At 34.4% G+C, this 19,640-nt stretch overlaps 1 protein-coding gene across 1 annotated transcript in view; it reads right to left on the bottom strand.

The window, feature by feature from the left end:
• The window catches only part of LOC145679074 (sodium-coupled monocarboxylate transporter 1-like), an 80,021-nt gene that overhangs the window by 26,228 nt on the left and 34,153 nt on the right, over positions 1-19,640 (bottom strand). The window contains exons 6-8 of the mRNA XM_081749669.1: positions 17,091-17,242; positions 3,367-3,475; positions 459-568 (exon numbers count right to left, since the gene is read on the bottom strand). Of these exons, the coding sequence (XP_081605795.1) occupies positions 459-568; positions 3,367-3,475; positions 17,091-17,242 (371 nt within the window). The remainder of the gene's footprint in view (positions 1-458; positions 569-3,366; positions 3,476-17,090; positions 17,243-19,640) is intronic.

The following is a 19,640-nucleotide window of genomic DNA, read 5'->3' on the forward strand; positions in this document are numbered from 1 at the left end:
CTTACTACTAAGAAAGAAAAATTGCTGATAATTTTAAATGTACTTACAAGCACATATATTGGTAATTTGATTTACTAGTTCGTTTAAACATTTCAATTAAGATATGCTTTATTTATTAGTTTTCAAGTGAATGTTTTCTCTAATAATTAGGCGCTAGAGCTATTATGTAGATTTAGGTAGGTGATAAAATTAGGAAAAGCATGAGAGGTACAACAGCTTTAATGTACATAACAATTCTTTAACTAACAAAAGGTTTAAAGACTCGTATAAGATAAATGAGGAAGTCCGTAATTACATGTGATAAAAGATGGTGAAGCGATCAATTCTCTTAATATCAATTAAAACAGTCTGCAACGATGTGTTAAATTTTTAATCAATGAAACAGAGAACAAATTAAATTAGTATATTAATATACTTCATTATGCGATATGTAAAATATAGTGAAGACGTGCTTTTACCTTAAACTAGCACTAACAACTCCAGCCACAAACAGTCCTGGAAGACCTTGAATATGTCCGATGCTTTCCAGTACAAATAATGGCACCACTCTGTCTGGAGAAGTTATTCTCTGAAAACAGAACAAACAAGTAGTTAAGTACAGTACAAACAGGAATTCCAACCAGAGTATCATGTACTATAAGATTTATCTGATTCTCTGACCGAATGCCAAGAACGGATCATTTTTAACCCATGCATATTTCTCGTAACAAATAAGACTATTTTCCAGAATAGAAGAAACACATATCATTGCTAAATATTTATTTGCATACACTGGTGTGCAAAATTTAAGGATGAAAGTAAGTTTCGCTTGCTGTCACTCCCAAGTATGTAGATAGTGACTTAAACCATACATAAAAAGAAGTGCTACAGTATGATAGAGGAAACAACAGAAAGAATAGCAATTTTATACAGAAACAATAACTTACATTGAAGTTACTGCGATTGATAATTCCCCCTTTTCATTGCAGAAGAAGTGAAATGGTCCTTAGAAGTATATTTGATCACCACAGACAGCGATGCATGTTATGCAACGTACTCCCATGCTGCTCACAAACTTAGTAATCAGTTTTAGTGGTATGGAGTTCCGTATCTCCACCAGTGCTTTTGATAATTGCTGGATGGTCCTTTGTGTATCTGGATGTGCTGGAAGACGTCTCTTTATAACGTACTACACTTGCCCAATAGGGTTCAAGTCCAGGAAACGGGAAGGTAGTCAATTCGCCGAATATCCTGTCGTTCCAACACCTCATCCACGTGCGCTGGTTGATACGGTTGCACATTTTTATCCTTATAGGTAAAGTCGGTACCGTCTGCACCTCTGTAAAGATGCACATAGGAAAGTAGTACAGTGTCACAATAACATTCATCGATGAGCGTATCGCGTTCAAAAATTTGAAGGTCAGTACAGCCATACAACATCATACGTCTGCACGCAAGAATAATACTGAACCACCACAACGATCATGTTCGAGAACCTTTCTCGGTTCATTGTGTGTTCTCCTCTCTCACCTGAGAGTGTATGTCAAGAAACACTACTCAGACTGAATCTCAACAAATGCGATCCGACTCCTGCTCGGTCCAATCCTGACATTCTTGGCGTCACCGCAAACAGTTCTGCTGACGTACGGATGTCAATGGAACACAATTTAATGGCCATCGTTCAAAGAAATCACACCTATACAGTCAATGTGTCATTGTGAAGCATAAGGTTGGGTGCCTTGCAGTCGTAAATTTGCTTGCAATGACACCTGCAGTTTATCTTTGGTCCCTTCTTGCTGTTTTACAACGTAGCGTTCAAGCGATGCTGTAGTTGACCGTTGTCGATCACCAGCTCTCTTTCGCACAGCATTGACTGTGATTTGGAACGCTCACCATGCATATGAATGAATGCTGTTAGCAATACTGAGCTCCTCGGTCACACTTGTCACACTTACTCCTTCCAGTTTCCCTATGATTCTTTCCCATGTAAAGTCATCCAATGTTATCTGAGAGCTATGTTGTTATGAGTAACACTATCACAATGTACCTTTACATGCAATTTCTTCATGCTGAGGAGCAAACCCATTCGGCGCTTCGGTCACACTGACGTCACTGTATGCAATATCTTGTTCCGTCTGTACCTCTGGGAACATGGTGCAGGACCTTCATTCGTTTCTATCAACTACCTAATATCTTATGTAACTTTCTTTATCTCCTCCTTCAGTTTTGCAAGCAGTGAATTTACGAGGCGCACCCAGAAAGTAATTTTCTCACGCGTCCCATAGCTCGTAAGCCTTATTTGCGCAAATTGACTACGTGTACGTAAGAGAGTAAGATTCTAGCATGCACATGCGCCAGCAGAACTTCTCTAGTGCTCTCAGTAGCATCGTGGCAGTGATTGAAGATGGACGTTCCTATTCCAGCTTCCGCCGCGTGTGAAGTGCGAGCAGGATAAAGTTTTTGAATACACCTTACTCTAGGACATGCTAGGACTTACGCTCTCATGTGCACGTAGTCGCTTCGCGCAACATAAGGCTTCCTAGCTATGGGACGCGTGGGAAAGTTACTTTCTGGATGCACCTCGTACTTCAACTGTTCCGTCACATGCTACTTATTTGATTAATAATGCCTTCAAACTGAATATTTATAAACTGTAAAGTAAGGCTAAGAAAAACAACGCAGTTTTCTTTCTCTTTATAACGTCCAACGGTTATGCTTTTTAAGGAAGAGACAGTTGGTAAATGAAAGTGAATGATTGTTAAATTAAATTTATTGTACTTTCCAAAGGGAGTCAAACCAAAGATCACGTGCATCATATGCAACTTTCTTGTTTACTCATGAAATATTCTGACTTCCAAGAAATCACAGGTGGATAAGCCAAGCAATTAGTTGTGTTAAATAAATTATTTTATTAACATATAGCTACAGATTAAATCAGTTACTTGACAAATCGGTTTAAATTTCCAAAGCTACATGAAATACGTCTGAATAGCGTTATGTAAAGTAACACATTTTATATGTATATGTAACATGTGGACCGAGCAGTGATGCGCAAGTTAAAAATAACAGAAAGTTCTAGAAGTTATATATATATATATATATATATATATATATATACAGTGGCGGATCCAGGATATGATCAAGGGAGGGGCTAAACCATAATTTGCCGTTTTATCCAGTGTAAAGCAGAATTGAAGCCCATTTTATCCAGTGTAAACCTGAGCGTCAAGGGGGGGCTATAGCCCCTTAGCCCCACTTGGATATATATATATATATATATATATATATATATATATATATATATATATATATATAGCTATTTTTTTGTTTCTTTTTACACATGTATAGTATAAACATATATCTTTGTCTATATCAATTAATACTTACTTGAGATGACAAAGGATCGCAGTCACTGTATTTGGCATAAATAAGAAGTCCAAAGTAAGTAATCATACTTGTAAGAACAATAAACGAAATCACGTAAAACAACATAGCTCTGGAAATAAATAAAAAGTTATTTTTTTAATAAATGTTCTGTTGTATGTAATGGTTAATAACAATAATTAATATTTTCTATAGGAAAGAAGAAAGTAGAGCTTAGAGAAGAAATATCTAAAAGAACATTCCACATCCAAAAAATTATGATCCAAATCTATGGAAGTAGTTACTCTTTTGTTTATCTTAGTTTTTGTTTCTTTAAACAAACAGTGGTGTCACGTGTACATTTCGTGAAGAAGTTTGGTTTGATGATGTTATATAATTCTCGATTAATACTGAAAACCAGAAGTGGTGGTAGATTTCTTCTTCGGTTCAGTAAAGATATTAGAGTGAAGATTTAACATATTCTTGAGACGCTTAATTGATTAAGAAAACCGTTTCTCGCTAGCTATTACCGTTTTACTCTATACCGATCAATAGCTTAAAACAAGTAGTGGTTGATTTCTGCCACTTCCGATTTAAACTAGTGAGTAAAGAAAGAAGATGGTTCCCTACTTTTAGAATGTTAAATCTATTTTTTAAAAACTATTCCTTGCTATCTCATATCGTTGTTGCTCTCTGCAACCGTGATCAATATTGAAACCGGAAATTATATTTAATTTTTATTACTTTCGGCTTCAGTAAAGGGGTCGCTTAATCGATTGTAGGACATTTTTTCTTGTTCTTTTGTCGATTTTCGTCTATAGAGATCTACGGTAAGGCATAAAATAAATTAATTTTACCACTTCCGGTTTCAATGTGACTTTCATCAACAAACTCCAGGTGGCACGGATGCTCAGTAATAGAGCGCATACCTCTGATGCGTGTGGTCCCTGATTCAATCCCCGCCCAAGAAAGTTTGTAGTCGACAACATCGTTTCCATAGGTTTTCTCGGGATACTACTGTTTCCTTCCACATTCGCATTCTACTAATCCTTCTACCATCATTCACTTATGTTAATCATCGTCTGTCTTAGTCCAAAGGGCATAATCGTGGGGCGATGAACTGGAAGATTTTATTTTTTGCATTAAGGAACTCGATTTCTAAATGTTCACCATCTACATCTTGGCCAAAATTGATGGCGAATTTTTGTCTCCCGGAAGGATGGACGGACATATGGACTGAGTAAATATACTCGTATTATAACGATAATTGTATTTCAACTTGTATTTCAACCTTTATTTGTATTTGTGGGCAGAATATACTTTCAAATTATGCACAAGCTAATCAAGAAAAGGAAGAAATACATGAGGAAAAAAAGGATAGACAAGGATCTTATAAAATAGAGGATCTGTCCATATGTATCTTCATCCTATTAAATGAATGAAGCCAAAAAACAACCGAGCACCGGCACGTCTGATTGGCTATTCTCATTTTCGCCATCGTCTGGTTGGCTATTTTCGTTCTCGCCATGATTGTTGGCTGAAAATATTGCGATCCTATTGGGCGGAGTGGGAAGAGTAGGGATGGCGAAACTATGACGTATGGCTTCAAGATTTTGTTGTAAGGGCAGATCTTCTATTTTACAAGATCCTTGGATATAGATGTATTTTCTTTTCTCATGTGCTTCTTTTTTCTTTTCTTGAATAGCTTGTGCATAATTTGAAAGTATATTCTGCCCACAAATACAAATAAAGGTTGAAATACAAGTTGAAGTACAATTATCGTTATAGTATAAAGGAGTTGCGGTAAATCAAACTTCTTGAGAATAAACAACCTTCAATAACAAACGTTAGGAAATATTAGATTGTTCTATTTCACCATAATTTAGAATTCTTGCTCTTGTTTTCGAAGTCAGGAAAGTAAGATAACATGATCGATACATCAAATAATGTCGTATGTCCATTTAGGCACGCAACATTTTTTGACTACAAAGATAACATAAATAATGCTTTAAGATTAATTGTTTATAACAGTTTTATATAATTCTTCTTTATTCACGAGTTTACAGAGAACAAACATACAGTTCTTACTGAACAGAATTTTTTTAGTTTCCGTGGCAAATTGTGCACTGGAAATACGAGGTTTCAAAACAAAGATGACAACCTATTAATATATAAAGAAAAGTGAGAATAAGAAATATTGTAAATGACAATCTTCGCATTTCTGTATTTATCTCACATGAGATTTCTATTTCTTGAATTTATACACAGCAACCGTGTAAGCAGATGGAGTATAATCTAAAATAAAATGCTCGTTTTACAGATCAAACTGTATGAACTTATTCATATACAGTATATGAATCAAATCTGTGGTTTATTCATTTTGCATTCTCGTATGTACACTCATGTCCAAAATTATTGTCGCATGTCTATAAATGTGTTGTTGCAGGAATATAATTTGATAACGAATTCTCCCGGTATTTCTTATAATGTTAGTGTGTATATAATCGGCAAAGAGATGTATGTGGTAAATTTCATGTCAAAAGAGCAGTAAATAAGAACAATAAAACGAAAATAAAACTTTCTTGTCCATTTATAAACATTTTTTGTTTACTCATTCTAATTTTCGTATTTATAATTCTTTTCCTATGAAATTTACCACAAAACATTTTATATTTCCCGATTATACAAATAGTAGGCCTATCAGTATTAAAAGTACCCTGCAAAATCATTATCAACTTATATTCTTACAAGAAGAGAGTTATAGATATGCGACAATCATTTTGGACATGAGTGTACGTAAGTTCATATGTCTTGGCATAGGCTTTTCATATAGCTCAGAAATCTGTATCATAGATTATCCGAAACTGTCGCATACTCACTTTTCTTCTCTATTCTGTATTTGAAAGGCTTGGATGACTATTACTCTGTAAATAGTTTTTAAGTATTAAACGTAGTACTCTATAAAACTACAATATTATGCTTTCCGTAGTATATGATATTTAGTGTTTCTTTCTTTTTCTTCTTCTTTGTGTGGTATTAACTATTTGCCATTTATGGTCAGGTTCTTATAACCAAGCAAATAACTAGTTATCGTCTTTTAATAGGTAAACTATACACGCTTTCCCCTAACGCTCATTAAAATATATTATTTAAAAGCTCATGGGTCACCCTAAAGGCGAATTTTAGACAAATACATGTTCCGTCAAGGGTAAGTTTTACTCTATGAGCAAAGACGTATACAGGGGATGGGTCTTGGGGGACAGAACCCCCAAATCCTAACTTTTCTTTAAATTTAGTCTAAATTAGGGATGATTTTTACAAATCTTAGTGTAATCTATCCTCATATTGAATTTGAACTTCCTTCTCAAATGTTTTGAATCCTTCCTGAAATAAATACCTGCCTACTTGCCTGCCTATTAGTGTCATTATTATTTGTATTCTGACATGATTACATTGAAGTATACTAAAGCAGTAGTTTTGAAGGTAGTTTTTGTTGTTGTTGTTGTTGTTATTGCTTCAACAGAAATTAAAGGTTTTTGGAGATAAAATCTTTCTATAATAGTGAGATCATGTCTAGAAAAATCGAGAAAAAGGAGGTCTCATGTAAAGAAAACCTAAAACTAAAGCTTATTGCAGATATTTGAAAATAACTTTACATTTTGTCCTAGTGAACTTAGAATTTCGGGGAGGATACTGCCCCCAATATCACTTCTTTGATATATTAATATTATAATGTATAAGTTACTAAGCAAAGGCTTACCTCCTTACAATTTTCTTTGTGGGTAAAGAGAGATATCTCTGAAATTGCGTCTGTGTCAGACCATCTCCATGTAATCTGAACAGAAACAATCCGAAAATGTGAGCCCAAAATGTGTCTCGAATTAAAATGCTTGGATCAAAGCTAGAAAGGCAAACCAGCAGAAAATTAAAATAAATTCATACGTAAACTCAGTAAATAAATTTATAGTCATCATTTCTAAGAATAAAATGATATTATAACGAATGCCCACAGTTCCAATATTCAATTATTTAAAGATTTATCGTAGTATATACTCATATACAGGGTGTTTCAAAACTACACCGACAACGTTTGGGAGATGATTCCTGACACCAAGATGAACAAAAATATAGACCAACCTGGATACCAAATTCTTCCTTTCGGAGTTATAGGCTGCCGGAAACATGGAAAACTGAACTTTAAAGGTCCATAGCTCCAAAACTATGAGACCTACCGTAGTTGGGTCAAGACTTCACTTAAGAACTAATATGTGCGCTATCAAACAACACATGTTTTAGAACTCTGTGGTACTCATGCAACAATTTTTATAGAGGCTACGAGCATTTAATTTAAAGTACTTAGCAACTACCTCTATAAAAATTGTTAAGGAAAGTACCGCAGGATTCTGAAACTTGGATATATGGATAGGACACATACTAGTTCCTAAGTGAAGTCTTGACCCGACTAGGTAGGTACCATAGTTTTGGAGCTATGAGCCTTTAAAGTTCATTTTCTCATGTTTTCAGCTGCTTATAATTCCGAAAGGAAGCATTTCTACACGCAGGTTGTCTATACTTTTTGTCTTATCTTGGTGTCAGTAATCACCTCCCTAACGTCAGTGTTGTTTCGAAACACCCTGTATAATATTGTTGCTACTCACTATAATGAATACTTAATGATTATACAATATTTTTGGGTTGGCTGCTGTATAGCCGGACTAATTTTAGGGAATTTACCGGGTCAATTAGAGAATTTATTTAAGTGTGTGAGAAAGAATGAATGGAAGTCAGGTAAGAAATAAAGTAAAAGTTAAGAAAGTGGTTGTTTTTGATGTAAACGGCGCAGTGTGTGGAGGCGGATGGACTATTTTGCGGAGAGGTACAGAAATGTACAGAAAAATTTGGGCAAGTCTTTAATTTGCTCATTTCATGTCGAGAATAGAACCCAACAATCCCTGCGAGGCTTATAACCCGTTCCTACTACTACTTATACTATGGATCCGTATAGTAAAACCGCATGCCTAGTGTAACGTAATCTAACATAACTTATAGTAATCCAATCAAATATAATCAAATATAGTACATTTTGGTACTTTCTTTCGATTTTCAAATTGGCCCGGCGATACAGCAGTAATGCCTATTTTCCATCACTTAAATACACTACTTTTCAAACCATTTTTAATTGCTTCACAGCAATTCAACACACTTCTAGATTATATAACGTTCTTTTGCATTAAATAAGATAAAAACACTTAAATACATGTTACCGTTGTAATATAACCTTCTAATATTCCTCAAGAAGATAATGTCATTAAGTTCTCAATATTCCACATTAAAGAGGAAGAGTCTGTCAGAGCTAATGAAATATCCGCCATATTGAAGAGACATGAGAAAGTTGTAAATAAGGAATAAGAAGCTACATTTTCTCTATAGTATGCCTTAATAAGTGAATATATAATAAAATTTAACATTTACGTAGACATGTCCGCAAATTGAAAGTAAAAATTTCCATGAACGTACATTTTCCGGAATTTCCTGATTTATTAGCATTTTCTATGATCAAGTGTATTGTCAATTCAATTTCATACTTTCACGTGTAAAGAATCTTTCGCTTTGTAATCAAAGAAAAAATTGCTTGAAAAAAGATCTATTGAAAAATATAAATAGACAAAGTCAACATGTTGCTGTGTTTTAAAATTATTTTTCATATATGTCAATACACTAAGGTTTTAAAAGCAATCTTAAAAGTAAAAGGTAGAATTTAACATTTTTGTGCCGAAAGTTAATGTTTATATAAAGATTTAACCATATGGAAATGTACCGCATTTTGGCATTTCAGAATATGGACAATCTACATTAACACCTAATGAAATATTAACATACTTTAGCAGCATAACTTATCTAGCATATCTTTTAGCATAAATACATTACTCCTAATCAGGATCATCAATGTAGCTTATTTCAAGCTAAATTTGGAAATAGTTACGAAAACTGGAACAAAATATGTACTATAGAAATTAACACTATAGAAAAATTAAAAATGGCATCCCTACATGATGTAGAACAGGAATATTTGCGAAGAATTTATTACAGAAAATAAAATTACTGCTGCAGATTTTCAAATGAACAAAAGGAGTACGCCATCATGGGATTGTTCAACTGCAGAATTTTACATGTGTTTTTGGTCTCTATTAAAACCATTATTTATAGAAGTAATTCGTAGCTGCCTTACGGAATATCGTCTTCCTCCTCCATGAATATGGAAGTTCTATTACTTATACCAAAAAAGGGAGATTTCTTACAACTTATTAACTGGAGGCCAATCACATTGCCAAACACGTCATATAAAATTTTGTCTCGTGTGTTAGTTAACTGGTTGCGTCTAGTAATGCATTCTATTATTCGTGAACATCAAACGTATGGTATACCTACCGTTCAATACATAACACGCTAATCTACTATGTGATATTATTAGTTATAACAATATAAAAGACCTCCCATTTGCATTACTTAAGATAGATATATCCAGTGGCGAAGCGTATTATGAGGCTTTGAGGCCGGACCTACCCTGTTTTCTACCGTATATTTTCTTTATCTTTGGTTTCTTATAAAATAAAGTCAATATTTCAACATTTCGGTTTTTCGGTAACAAAATAGTAAGTTGGAAACACTGGGAGTCCCTTCCGTCTGAGTCTCACCAGCTCGCTATTATTATACCACATTGACTTGATCCCTAGTATTTCGTTGCAAGCGCTGCTATCGTCTGAAGGAATTCCACTCACTTTCTCTAGCTTAGCAACAGCTCAGCCCTTATTGGCTCAACGCGAGGGTGTGTGAGGGTGTGAGCTTTAGTTCGCATTTTTGCCAAGGCTCAAGACATTTTGGCAGCACAATAGACAGGTTTACGAGCTATGCTGCTCAGGGGGCGAAGTTATTATTGCTGGAGATTGTACGCATTGTTCGGAAGGTGCGAAGGCTCGCCTCTGGGAGTTTATTTTAGCGTTGAATTCATCTTTTAATTTTAACAGTTATAAAATATTTCCTTAATAGAGAGTAAGAAGTTTCTGTGTAGAATTATGTATTTCTATTAGTTATAACTTGTTTAGTTTAGGTATATACTCTCAGGAGTTATTAAAAGTAGTTGTTCTTTTCCCCCCACATGGGGGCCTGGTTCATAACAGTTTGCAGAATATAAATATGATACACAAAACATGGTATAAATTTACCAAACGCTATCATACAGGATAAAATAATTATATTTGTGTGTAATTTTAGTTGATTTTTCCATTTCATAGAATCAGAGGGGTATTTACGATTTTGTTTCGGGGGGTTTGCGTGTTTCGGGACGGGCTTTGCTAACTTTATTTCTGGAAATGTGGAAATTCTACAATATCTATAAAACAATAAAAAGTTGCGATAAAATTTCGTTGAGTGCTTAAGCCCGGAAGCCACTCCCTTATATATGCCACTCCACAGAATACAATATTAAATATCTTGCGTTGATAAAAATAAAGTTTCTTCTGAGCATTAAGATTTCTCGTGAAATCATTATTACATGATGCATTAATTAAATGCAGTATTGCACTCACTTTAAAGTGAGAGATGCAAGTAACAAAGGATTATCCAAGAAATGTAGCAGCTAACTGAAAAAATGTACTTTCTTTTTCTCTCCCTCTATTTTCAAATATGCAGGAAATGAAAACACCAAGTAGGGAGGAAATTCTCCTCATCCCCTCTGCAAATTCCAGACAGAAGAAAGTATGAACTACACTTCAAAATATTTATAGTGAAGCTAAATGGGAATATTCCATTAATACATATTGCGTGTTCTCCTTCTTGCTGAATAATAATAATAATAATAATAATAATAATAATAATAATAATAATAATAATAATAATAATAATAATAATAATAATAATAATAATAATAATAATGAGTACTTACCGCCTACTTTTGCTTATACAATATATTCAGTTGTGTTTGTTAAACAACAACAAATAATTACTATGTATACATGCACGTAAAGTCAACTCTAAACAGTGTTAGAAATTCAGCTAAGAAAGTTCTTTAAAATAAATAGATTTGGTAGTTTTTATTGTTTAACTCAATAAGGAAAATAGAATTTTGACTATGATTTTAAACATTTTATAATACATTAAATTTTATTTGTGTTATTAGTTTGTTGGGCCTATCCTACTTGTGAGATTACGCTTCGCCACTGGATATATCATCTGCCTTCGCCTGACAATAATTTAATATATAAAATAAAACTAAGACCAAACCAAATGCATTTAAAACTTCAAAGAGATATAAATGATTATTTATATCTTTTTGAAGTTTTAAATGCATTTGGTTTGGTCTTAGTTTTATTTTATATATTAAATTATTGTACCAGATAGGCGTCATCAGCAATGCATCATCGTTCTGTAATGTCAGAACCTTTCTTCATCTCTGTAGTATACGTCGGATAATCCTCTGTCAGATCCTCTTTTCGCTCTATCTAATGAGTTTTTTTTTTTTTCATATGTGTCCAAGTCAATTAGTCCAATTTGGATTATCAATTCCAAAATCTCCTCATGTGTCGCCTGACAATGTTAAATAAAATAATCGTCTCAAGCTCTGCCAATGATGTAGTGTTATTTATGACATATAATGAAAGTTTCAATGAAATTTATAATTTATTTTCTGAGTATAGTGCGGAGCTAAGCGTAATCTTCAAAAATCATGTGAACTTTGGGTTGACAGCTGAAAGCATTGCACTAACGCATCACTGAAAGCCACATGGATTTCAAGATCGGGTAAAGTTTTGGAGTACACGTGGGGAATACAGAGGACAATGAAAAAGTTAATGAGGATAATCTGGAAACAATGCACTTCATATTATAGTCGTCGTCTATTATAGAATGCATTTGTAGGATCAAAGTTTAACACATGTGCTTGCTATTTTACCTCTGTTGGACTTCCTACAGCGAATAGATAAATTATTTTTGAATTTTCTGCGGAATACGCATCATTGCTACACCCGAACTCCGTATTTTCTTCAATCATGTAAGGTAGTTTAGGAATAATGCATATTTATAGTAAAGTAATAACGCCACGGTTTCGTTTTATAGCAAAAAGTTTACAATAAAATTTTCATTCAGTGCTTAATGATTTAATACTGTTTCATTTATCGTCCTGCTGTTCATATCCATTTCAACCTATCCCTTTTTTTCCTTATGGATTTCAGTACAAATAGCATTACTGGTAAAATTCTTTCTATTCTTCTGTTATTAATTCACGGAAGTATATGAACAATAATCCAAATTTGGAAAAATTTACAATGGATTTCTTTCATTCTTTGTTTATTTACAACTGTCTAATTTTCTGATCAAGCAGATTTGATTGCGTTAAGTCCCGAATGGAAGCGATTATCTGTATATGCAGTTCAAATTTTATATCTGAAACTGGTGATTGGTACCCAAAGGACCATTTTAATTATTCAAATTTTACAAAATGTTACTAACGTGTTTTGACTCTTAGCTTAAGAAGAATTAAAAATTTACTGCAACAATTTTTACAAGAATTTTTGCAAAAAAAAAAAAAAAATACTGCTGGAATTGAACATATGGTTGAAAATAAGATTGGATACATATTTTGGCGCTTTGGAACAAACTATAGTGTACAACAATTTCCAACAGCATTAAAACCGCTGTACCAATAAGTACTGGTTCTATCATTATCTCCTAACCCAATCAAAAATCAATGTCGTTGGACGAAAGAAAAGATTTCATGAACTGAAATAGCCCGATTTCCCTCAATTGGATATGATGCTCCGAATTAATAGGTTTTCTTTTTTTTCTTTTCTTTTTTTTACATGGTCGGCTAATAATTCCTGATAGATTGTATCAATAGAAGAAATTATACTGTGGACAGCATCTCAGAAAATTCGCAACTCGACATTTTGTATTTGGACCTGTCTAAGGCTTTCGATTCTCTTCCACACCATCTTCTTCTATACAAACTCAGTTCTAGATTCAATATACATGGTAAATTACTTAGTCTTCTAGAAACATATCTCAGTTATAGGACACAACAAGTTTCAGTTTCAGGTTACTTTTCTGACTTTATTCCCGTAACTTCTGGAGTTCCTCAAGGCAGTGTTCTGGGTCCACTTCTATTTTTATTATACATGGACGATTTGCCTTCTTTGTTCACAAACAGCTCTACCAAAATTCTTCTATTTGCTGTTGATTGCAAACTCTACAGACAAGTTAAATCAGAGTACGATGCTCTTGCTCTTCAGCATGATGCTTTTATTCTTCTCAACTGGTGTAACTGTTGGAAACTTAATTTAAACATCGAAAAATGTGCTTCTCTTACGATTTCTCTAAAAAAGGACCCTATAAACCACATCTACAAAATTGGTCATCAGAACATAAATCCTGTCACCTCTTTCAGAGATCTTGGTGTTATCATTGACAGTAAGCTTACTTTTGCGGATCATATAAGCACAATATCTTGTACTGCTATTAGAAAACTAGGACTCCATGGTGGAAAGACTACAAGGTGGTTGCATGCGCATGTCGCCTGGAGCGCTGTCGTGGCTGTGACGTCATCTGGTTTGCAAGAGACAACGGGAAAAGGCGCGGCTTTAAGTGACAAGTGGAAATTCTTTGTTACTTTGTTCTTTTAAATGATATTGAGAATGCCTAACTGTGCAGTGTACGGCTGTAATAATTATTACAGAAAAACTAAGGGAACTAATATAAAATACTTTAGATTTCCTCAAAAAGAGGCGGAAAGTCTCCAGAAATGGATTTTAGCTTGCAGGCGACAGGACAAAATAAACCTAAAATATGGTTTTACATAAAAATAATAAATAAATGCAATGTTAAATGAAATTATAAAAAAGCGATTTCATTATGTAGTTTCTTTTTGATATTAATAGTATGTAATAATAGCATATAGGGCTACAGTATCTTGTGTTGATTCTGCATACAAAAATCCAATAGTACGATTTAAAAAGACGAACTTTGAGGCAAGACCCGGATTCGAAATCATGAGGGAGGGGAACCGACAGAGGTGATCATTTCTATCATCATTTCCTTCTACATAAGATATTGAGACAAAATTTTCCCCACACAGGCAGGCATGTAACTCGAGAAGGGAGCACGATGATCTAGGAAGCTTACCTCCCTCGAGTTACGCAAATGGAGAGCATTGAACGAGTTAAAGTAGTTCAGGTCCCATTTCATTCTGGAGGTCTGCATTCCCTGTAGCCTCGGTGCTAAAACGGGATGTTGCACTTAAAATTAACTTACGAATGGAAGGTTCGTAATAACGATTAACGGTTACAAAGATTTATAACAATGTATTAGATCAAGAGAATAAAGTATCCACCTACCATGTCAGGGCGACATTGTCGGGACATTTTTACACTCAGATTTTGAAATTTTTGTTCATTTTAATCATAACTTTGGATAATTACATATACATATTTAGGTGCCCCTCCAGAATTACAAAGTTAACAATGACTACAATAAATATAAAAATATGGTAGATTCTCGAACAATCAAGGAAGGACGGTGGCTCAGTGGCAGAAGGCTCACCTCTGGTGCAAGGGATACTGGTCCGCTTCTCGGTCAAGTGAGTTTGTGGTGGACAACATCGTGTCCCTGAGTTTCTCGGGGTACTCTCACATTCTCATTCCACCAAATTCCACATAATCATTCACTTGCATTTATCTTTTGTCTTCTTTAGTCCACGGGACAGAAAAGAGAAAACTTATCAAGAAAATTAAGAAAATTATGTAATTTTATGGTTTATATGTATTCTAGTTTAGCTATAACACCCTACATCGTCTTTACCTACTCCTAGTACTTTGTTTCTTGCTTGAAATAGTCAAGTTGCAATTTCTTTGTTTGAGGTGCTTTGTATATACATATTTATTTCTATACATTTTTAGAACACAATAGTATATGTAACGTTTTATTTCGTACAAATGTTTAATAATACAGTTTGTAATGGCGTAAATTTTGACACTAATATTCAGAGAACTGTCAGTTTCACTAAACCTTTTGTTTAAATACAAATTCTATAAATAAGCGATCAGCGATTTCAAATAAGATGATTTTTTATAAATCAAAAATAAAAACGATGTTTAAGATATTAAATACGTGCGTCCCTGCTCAATAAAGTTTTTAACCTCCCCTGAGATTCTGATGAAACTTACGTGGGAGCAACCTCTTTAAAAAAATGTCCAAGCATAACGAAAATATACCTACGTGCATCTTTGTTTACGAAAACCATGAATTCTCCCTTGAGATATTCTCAAAATTTATATGGGGTCATCAGTAAAGAATTCTCTTTCAAGCAAAATAATAATAATAGTAAATCAAAAGCGATCAATGTGTTACGAAAATATACTTGAGCATACATAAATATGTAATAATGAAATGTATTAACGACACACTGTGTTATATATTATTCAGGCCTATACATACTCAAGTGTATTACTTCAGATGTTTAAAAAAGAAAAGAAAGAAAGAAAGAAAGAAAAGAAAAGAAAGAAAAAGCAGAAAATGTAGTGAGTAATATTGGCTTGTTCAAGCTTCAAAGTTGTTTAATATGAACTGATATTGCTGTTTCTTTTGCTATTGTAAATATCTTCCTTTGAATTCACTTAGCTTAAGCATTGATTACATTACGTTTATATAATTATTATTTGTACTAAAATTTTTACTTCGATGAAGTTCACTATAAGCAGAAGAGAACCAGCCGAGCACATCCGAAAATACGAATCGGAGTCGTTAATTTTGCGTGTAAGATACCAGCCGAGCAAGCGCTTGTTAAAAGTTCATCTGACTTTCGCTGGCCACTAAGATGAACTTTTAACAAGATGACAACATGCGCCAGAGCGACAAGAATGTAGCACTGCATTGCATCCACCTTGTAGTCTTTCCACCATGTAGGACTCCTTTATCGTTTCACTGACATAAAAAATCCTAGTTCCTTAAGCTTATTCTATAAGTCATATGTTGCTCCCACTATTGAGTATTGTTCTCCTGTCTGGCCTATGGCCTGCTCTACTCATCTGAAAAAATTAAATTCTGTAATTAATTTCTTTTTAGCCATTGTATCCTACCGAGTACCTCACCTTCGAACACTTCCAAAAAATGATATTTTAACATTTCTCGATATCAAAACTCACCTAGTGAGAAACAAAATTTCTGACCTAATATTTTTGCATAAAATTGTAAATGGCCATATATCATGTGAACAGTTATTTAATCAGATCAATTTTCGCGTACCCGCTAGAACAACACGATCTAGTGATCTCTTTTACACTCGAGCTGCGAGAGTTAATATTGTCCAAATGTCCCTTCTAAACCGAATTGTTAGCACGTATAATAAGTTACCAGAAACTGTAGACATTTTTTCAAATGAGCATACCTTCAGATCATCTATAAATAAACTATCTTTGTAATGTTGCCATTGTAATGTACTATCTTGATTTCAAATTGTTATTCTATTGTTATGTTACATAATTGTTAAAATGTTTCAGTGTAAAATGGCCTAGTGCTGTATCTGAAACCTATTATAAATAAATAAATAAATAAAATAAATAGTAGACCTATCTTTTTTGACAGAAAATGGGTATATTATTACATATAATTAATGAATGTGATGGTGTTCAGCTAATCTGGAAATTTGTAAGCATTTTAATCTGCACTTATTTTAATATATAAGTAAAACAGTGGAAACCAACCTATAGGAGAGTCGTCCACTGCTATAGCTCTGGCCAAGAACTTCTCCCACTCCTCCAACGTCGATTGTTCCTTTAATAACAATTACCAACAACGAGGCTGATATCACAACGACCTGAAGAGTATCTGTCCACACAACTGCCCTATAGCCTCCCTTCAAATAAACAGAAAAATAGGGGAATTAGAACTTAACGGTATTTTGTAATGATCTTGAGGGGGCAGACTACTAAATCTTTTTGAAAAGGTAACAAATTTTCTTTTGTCCGTTTTTCGTAAGAGAAAAGAAGTGATGAAATATAATAATAGATAATGTTATTCTACACCCGAAAATACGAATCGAAAGAATTATCAGTGTTGCCATCCATAGAAATTACAGTGTGTCCAGAATTTGAATTACCCAAAAATCTAGGTTAAGGCAGCGACTAGAAAAATGAACTCAACGGTAGTTGATGACTTATCATGTTGTCTTGATTCCTTGTTAACTACTTTTTTGGGTAAGGTTTAACCTAGATTTTTGAGTAATTCAAATTCTGAACACACTGTAATTTCTATGGATGGCAACACTGATAATTCTTCCGATTCGTACTTTCGGATGTAGAATAACATTATCTACTATTGTGGTACGTTATATTTTATTACCTCTTTTCATTTACGAAAAACAGGCAAAAGAAAATTTGTTAGCTTTTCAAAAATATTTAGTAGTCTGCCCCCTTAAAGTAAAATGGCTTACCCGTTTCTTTGATTAAACTTACAAGCCGTATCAAGCAATTACGTGTTTGCCATACGCAGAATTTCATCAAGGGGAGGTTCAAGCACTCAGTTTCATTTTATTTTAAGACAGACGAGATTTTTGTATAAATGTTTATTTTTCCACATCTTGTTCAAGGAGAGAGTTAAACCCTGAACTCCCCCTTGCATATACACGCGAGTGAAATATATTCTACTGATTTTGCTACTAAATTAGTGTTTCTAAAATTTAAGAACAACTTTTGGAGGTGGAAAATATTTTATTATCTTCCCTTCAGCAAGGAAAAATACTAGGCCCATATGATATATTTACTCATCCATGATATTATTTAATACATTTACTGTAGTTAATAAAGTTATGCATCACAACCTCGCTTGTGTGTCGGTCTCTTCCCCAAGTCCCTTGGAATAAATCCTGCAGACGTACCGTATCTTTTTGCTACTACCGTATACAGAGGGTGATACCTTTATATTGAACCGAATTTCAATGGACCACTTACGTGTTTCCATCACTGGTTGTGTTCGATCTGCATACTATGTCTACTGACTAATGCCCGGTATCGGAGTTTCCATTGCAGGAGACTGCGTTGAAGCTGGACGATTGCTGGGTATTGCATCCGACTCCTCTTTAAGGCTTTCCACAGGCCGGAGATGGTGCGGACTCCACGATGGGACATGTGCTGCTTGAGGAGTCCGAAAACACAATAGTGCATTGGGCTGGTATCTGGACTCTTGACAGGGATGTCAGAGAAGGGAATTGTCGAAATTCCAGTTTTTTGCTCCATATGGCGATAGAATACTAGCAATGTTTTCGCTGTGTGGCTGGATGCCTTGTCTTGGTGCAGTTCAACCTCGCTCACGTCTTGTCTGTATAATGCTAAGATTTCATGCTGGCACATTTCAGTCAGGACATGAATTTGGTAGTACACAGCATTGAGTTTGATGTTTCGCTCCGCCTTTCGTACGAGAAACTGGCCACAATCGTGAACTCTTTTAGGAAACTCTCTGCACATTAACGGAAGAATGCCCTTCTGCTCTTGGCGTCAACGTGTCTATACGTAATGGCACGAACTTCACCACAGTCTGTGGAGTAAATCCACGCCTTGTCAATGGTAACAACAAACTTCCAACAATCACTCGCGGGATAACATTCATACAGCCTCCAGTAGTTCCTTTTTCGCTCAGCCACATGACACGGCTTCAGGATCTGCACACTACTCTTACGAACGACCGTGAGACGTAAATCCCGTTAATTAACATTCTTATTTCGCCTAACACTTTATCAACTATCATCCACGGTAAAAATCACATCCGCCATTTTAGGCGAAATACAAGTTTGCATTTGGTCTAATTCTCATTCTGCGTAACGATATGATGTTTTACCGCAAGCCTGCTCTTCGATTTTAGTTGATTTCAATTCGCTTTAACTCACAGACGTAAATTTCAAGACGTAATTTACACAATTTGTAACATTAAAGCAGTGAAAGCTAGCTAAGTTCTCTGCTTGAGGGATACCTTACACACTAATTGAAACTAATGTAATGCAAATCATAGCACAGTGCTGGACTATGTCATAATTTTCTTACATTTAATTTCTTGATATCTGTATTGCTTAGTGATATCTGTATTGACAAAATCATTAATCAATGCACGAATGTTTCTCCTAAAATTTAATTAGAAATTGATTGTATCTACAAGAGAACTATTTTGTTTGATGAAACTTGCAGTTCGTTTCTAGCACATTAACTATGAGGTCTACATTACTTGCGATTTTCTTCAAAATTATAATGAGTTCTAAATAGAAC

Source organism: Thermobia domestica, chromosome 2 (assembly GCF_964235325.1).
Source record: "Thermobia domestica chromosome 2, izTheDome1.hap1.1, whole genome shotgun sequence".
NCBI lineage: Eukaryota > Metazoa > Arthropoda > Insecta > Zygentoma > Lepismatidae > Thermobia > Thermobia domestica.